Raw genomic sequence first — 6,000 nt, 5'->3', positions numbered from 1 at the left:
TAAAGGAGTGGAATTTTTTTTTTTTTAATTAGCTATTAATATTTGTTGCTGCTGTTGTTGTGGGGTGATGCCTAAACACAAAATCTGAAATGTCTGATTGATGGAAACACCCCAAAGTAGTATCATAACTCAACACTATGCTTTAATAAGGTTTGATACACTGAAGCACTTACAGAAGATGTGAACTGACTTATAAAACCTCGTAAGCACCAGTTATTGTCACAGAATAAGCAGTATTTTCTAGATGTAGTAACACAGAACTAAGAAATACATGAGTTAATTCTCATGAGTGCAAAATAGAAATGATAGGAAAATTCACAAAAGCAATTTCAAAAGTCTGATTGGTAACTGTATAAAATGAATTTATTAAGGTCATGTGATTAGCAAGTCTTGTAGAGTACCTTACATTAGTAAAACTTATGCTACTTAAAATTTTACTGTCATTCAAAGGCAAGGTGTGGGTTTAAGCGAATGGTGATTTTTAATTGACAAAACTCCAAATAACTACTAACAAAACCGATTATTTAAAATAAATGCATACAGATAAAATATGTGAAATGTATGTCTGAAGAGAACGTTATATTACCATTCTTAATTCATAAAGGTAGGAGGTAAATATTAAATGTTTTCACATTTGGCAATTTTTAGAGAAATAGCAACATGATTTATTTCCCTAAGGGTAAGTCAGAATACTATAATTAATGACATGTTAAACCTACATATGGTAAATAAAACAAATCATATTAAAAGTAGAACAAAAGCAAGAAAACCCTGTTGAGGACTGAGTTCTCCAGTGTCTAAACCAATAAGAGCCAAAAGTTAGTAGTATTGTATTAGTAGGAAAAAGTAACTGAGTATTTAAAGGAAAGTATGGACACACCTTGTTTTTACTAAGGAAGATGAGAGAGGGTTGAGATGTAATATTGCTGTTACTGACAAGAGAAAAGGAGAAGCCTTCCTCTTATACATTGAGAAAGCTACAGTTTAGCATGTGCACATGCACTTCTGTCAAACACAACAGTACAACTGCAAAATACCAGACATGTACACACTCCGATCTCTTACACCATAATCCTTCTCCATCACTAACACTTGATGAGATAGTTCACATCTGCCCTTCACTTCTCTCAAAACATATTCTTTTAAATTTTTTTTTTAAACACAGTTCTAAGCAAATCACTTTCAGAACAGTGTTTAAGTGTTTCTTGCCTTTCCCTACTCATTCAACACTACCACTGCTCCCTCTGGTAGAAATACTTGCATTTTTAATTAATTTGTAGCCTTAACATTCTGGCCTTGCATAAACCTGGGTAGCTCAACAAATTTTCTAGCAATAGCAATACATTTCATGGCCATTTAGAGGGTCCTGTAAGTATAAGCTCTATGAACAGTATATGCTCTAGCATCACAGGTTTACAAGTTGCAGATCCAAATTTCACATGGTTCTGTTCTATTGGATGCTGCTGGAGCACTGTGATCTACTAAAACAACCTCAAGAGCAAAAGCCATACTCAAACGTGCACACATACAGACAGACATAAATTGGCAAAGTGACTCTTGCGCCAAACACAGATAAAAAAAGCAATTTCACATTTACTGTCTTCACAATACCAGGAGTGCAGAAGCCGAGCAACAAATCTGTAATACTTACACTCAGATCTTACTTTCATTTGGAAACAAGTTAGTCTGATGACTTTAAAATCAAACTAAAAAAAAAAAAAGTTGAAGGATAGCATTCCTCTCCTTCCTTGGTAGGAGAAACAGACAGTCAATTACGTATGTCAGTTACAGTTTTCATAATATACAACATAAAAGCAAGACACACCAACAGTCAATGAGTAGCAGAGGATCTGTGTTTCTGAATTATATGCATAATATGACAGGATATAAGTGTACTGTGTTTATATAAAAATAGATTCAACATTTAATGAACTATGTTTTGAACTCTCCTAGGCCAACTTGGCAACAGAAGCTGGAATTTTAAGTTTTTTCCACAGTATTTTTTAGATATTGGTTTTCAGGCTAATTAATTATTTATGCTAAAGAAGAGTAACAAAATTAATAAGCCTTTTGATCTGCCATCCAGTTGCCAGTGATTCAAATCTCATTAGTCAGCATTTTATACTTCCATGTTAAGAAATAGAATAATTTCAACTTGAGACAGTATCTTACGTCGTTTCACTTAAGTATTTGCTTGGAAATAGGTCCAGTAGATGAAGTCAACTTAATCCAGTTTTACAGTCTAGACCCAGAATAGAACAGATGAAACATAAATAATTACTGAAATGTTGCTTTCATCTTGCGCAGCGTGTCCTGAATTTTTCGAGAATGTTTTTCTGCTGGTATCTGATGGAAGTTAGCACAGTTGTCAGCTGCCAAGGCAGAAATGTCTGCATCTTTAAAACGAGTTATTCTTTGTCTGAGGTAAGACTGTAGCTTGAAATCTGGTGCATATGTATAAGGATTCTCTTGAAAGGCATGAACTTGGCTCACAACTTTTGCAATATTTCTTGTAAGAGAATATGGTAAAAAAGATTAGTTTGTTTTGCTTATGATAAAAACAAAAGCATAAACCAAAAAAACAAACCTTCAAGGAAATTCAAAGGCATCAAGTACTTTATTCTATTGTATATGTACGTCTATTAACATGTTGAAACAAATGAAACTATTTGAACTGTTAACTGTGAAATGCTGCATTAGCTCTCATTATCTCATTAGACAATAATATAATAAAAAATACAGGTGATATACACACATAATTAAAATAATTACCTAAGTTTAGTCCACTTGTGAGCTCCATTTGTCATTGTGAATCCTCCAGTTTCAAGTTGTTGGACATGCATAGCCAAAACATGGGCTGATGGAATTGTTGGAAGAGTTTTGAATCTGTCTCCTTCCATCAGACATAAGCTGTCACTTTTTAAAAACACCTAGTTAAAAAATGCACATAGATTAATCTCACATTAAATCTTGGGCAAGGTTTTACAAGTTCTCCATGTACATAACACTATCTGTTTATTTGTCATAATATTAAATTTTGGTACTGAGGTTGAAGAAAACACTATGAATTCATCTTGTGGCAAACTTTTTAAAGTACACAAAACCCCCTAACTTTAATCAAAAGATATTTCATACACAATTTCAATTGTTCTAAATCACAGGCAAAACTGCATTTTAAAACCCCACTCTATGTTTCAAAATTGTACAGATCAATAAAAGAATTCTTATAATAAAATAGGTGTTTAAGATTTTTCAGAACACATTACAGCTGAAAAGCTTCTGCAGAAATCTTTTAATGCAATGTAGCATATCTAATGTTTTAGCTTGCTTTTGAAATTTTGATTTGCCACACAGGAAACATGCTAGAGAAATACTGAGATTAAAATTTATGTAAACTTTTGGAGTAAAAAGTCTTCAATCAAATTAAACTCATAATTAAAACAAATAATTTTGGTTTTCATCTTACAGAGACCCCAATTTAAGCAGATCTTGCACCTTCTTCAACCCCAAAGATGTAATTTTGCATTAAGGACTTTATACTATACCTCAACAGCCTTGAGTTCCTCCATTATCTCAGCTACTTTTGCAGGTAGAATTTTCCAGGCCTTACAATAAAACAGAATATATTTTTGTTTTTCACATTAATGTCTATATTGGAACAAGATTATATTAAACAAAATGGTTAGAGAACGGAGTCTCAAACTTACTGGCAACTGTCGTACAATAAGATTTTCCAAGCCTGCTAGGATTTGCATTGCAGTAGCAAAATTTCTTTGTTCATAGCAGCATTTTGCTATAAGAAGAAATTTTGATAACAAGCTCACCTGCCACTGGAAAAAAATTAAGATATATAATATACACATTTATATAGTAAATCTGCATAATAAAATTAAATTAGAAGGAAGAAGAGGTATTTCCTTTTTCAATTTGTTATCAAAATTGCTGACTGTAGTAACATTTCCCTTCACACACTTTTTCCCTTCCTGTCACCCAGGTGTCCTTGATAAAAGTTTGACCTGTATTCCCCTCAGACAATCCATTTCTTACATTCTGTTAAGTTTTGACACCTAAAAAGCATCCAAGACCCTCCTTGTGACAACAAAGCAAATTTTTAACTGTCCACTTCCAAGTCTATTTCAGAATATTTCTTGCAGGTTTGCTACATAGCAAGTCATAGATAATGACAAATAAATAACTGGTTTGTAGGCAATAGTACAATAAACAATGACAAACCTTAGTTGTGTGACATGTTACAATTTCAGCAGCAACCCAGGTGCTGATACTGTCTGCATTTTTTAATAATTGCAGAAGGTACTGGTCTTGTATGCACTTGGACAGAAACAGATTACAGACTTTAAGTGGAACTGTCTCAGCAGAAACTGCCCTAAGGAAAACACAAAAAAAAAAGGCAAAAATAATTCTGGCTGATATTGGACTTTTAAAGAAAACCTCGATTGTGAAGAAGTCAACTTCTAACCATTTAAAGTAATTTTGCATTTCCTGCCATCTTGATTTTAAACTTCATGATGTACATAGTGAGCCATGTTACTTTTTCTTCCTTATACTTACAAGGTAAGTATATCTGATCAAAAATAAGCACATATAGGATACATTTCTGTACATAAAAACACTTTCACCACTCATTAGTGCATAATAAAACCCCAGCCAATATGACACAAAATAACAGCCAGAAACCCAAACTCAGCAACCGCAGCCACATAAGAAAGGATATCAAGTGGCACCACACACATTGTTTCCCATGATTGAACCCCAAAATCTATATAAACCAGGTGATCTAGCCTTGGCCATTAAACAACCTGTAAAAAAGGAGTTGCTTTAGATGTTCATTCCCTATCCTTAGAAGCAAAAATTTACCACAGTTAGTGCAATTAACAACTACTAATTAGAAGCTAACTGAATCCACTGAGTACGTAAGAAGTAGACCGTCATAAAAATAATTAGGTCTATGTGGTTGGATGAAAACATTAATTACTGATGAATAAATAATTTAAATAGGTTGGTAACCACTCTAGTAATTATAGAAAAATTCCTGTGTATCTCTGAATACCAACAATTCATCTCCCTAACACACAGAAGGAACATTGTACAGAGAAGCTGTGGAGTCTCCATCCACCTTCAAAACCCAACTGCACACAACCCTGGGCAAACTGGTCTGGCTTTCAGCAGGGCACTTGGACTACATATCTTGAGAAGTCCCTTCCAACCTCACCTATTCTGCAAGACCGTAAATGTCTGAGATTTTATATACATACACACATTCATGACCAAGGATCTACTTCAGAGGCCATGACATTTTTTTCCCTGCCAAAAATGAAACCTTTCAAGCAACCCCCAACACAAGTTCTTAAAAATATTTTGGCCTCAACTCATTTCAGATTTCAAAGAAATCACCTGGCAAATGTAGCCTTCCACATACATGCACGTCCATACCCGTATCCACGTATGGAATCTCCAGAAATTAAATAACCCATATAAATAGGCTACCTAGGCTGTAAAAAAATTACTAAGTACTTAAATTGTTTCTCTGTTTCTGGCTGTATTAAAAGTGTAACACTAAGTTATTGTGCATCAACAGAATTGAAGGGCACTTAAAACAAGCAACTTACTTCTGCACGGCGACACATTTGTCTTTAACACCAAGAGCTCTGGAATTTAGGAAGTGTACTGGATGACATTTATTAAACACTTCCTAAACAAACAAAACAAAACAAAATACAAACAAAACAAACAAACAAAAAAAGCAAGATATATCTGCTGTTAGTCCTAACAGTTGTTTTAAAACGCCTGGGGATAAAAATGACAGTGTATGTCCTCTTTCCCACCCCACCTGCATTAATTATGAGAGGGATCACAGCCTAAGGATAGCATTAGATGTTCTAAATTTCACTGTAGAGATTTCAAGAGAAAAGTTTCAATTCAAAGTCTTATAAAACAGTATGAAATAAACTTGAAAAAAGGTTGGGCAATGGTAAGGAAAGA

At 33.9% G+C, this 6,000-nt stretch overlaps 1 protein-coding gene across 1 annotated transcript in view; it reads right to left on the bottom strand.

Annotated features, from left to right (window-relative positions):
- Window positions 1-6,000, bottom strand: part of KNDC1 (kinase non-catalytic C-lobe domain containing 1) — a 56,992-nt gene continuing 50,992 nt past the window's right edge. The window contains exons 25-30 of the mRNA XM_066191149.1: window positions 5,628-5,710; window positions 4,234-4,384; window positions 3,708-3,830; window positions 3,546-3,605; window positions 2,773-2,930; window positions 1-2,509 (exon numbers count right to left, since the gene is read on the bottom strand). Coding sequence (XP_066047246.1) covers window positions 2,278-2,509; window positions 2,773-2,930; window positions 3,546-3,605; window positions 3,708-3,830; window positions 4,234-4,384; window positions 5,628-5,710 — 807 coding nt within the window. The 3' untranslated portion in view covers window positions 1-2,277. The remainder of the gene's footprint in view (window positions 2,510-2,772; window positions 2,931-3,545; window positions 3,606-3,707; window positions 3,831-4,233; window positions 4,385-5,627; window positions 5,711-6,000) is intronic.

Source organism: Chamaea fasciata, unplaced genomic scaffold (genome assembly GCF_029207755.1).
Source record: "Chamaea fasciata isolate MVZ Bird 193981 ecotype frontalis unplaced genomic scaffold, bChaFas1.0.hap1 SCAF_9, whole genome shotgun sequence".
NCBI lineage: Eukaryota > Metazoa > Chordata > Aves > Passeriformes > Sylviidae > Chamaea > Chamaea fasciata.
This window is presented reverse-complemented; position numbering and strand designations above follow the sequence as displayed.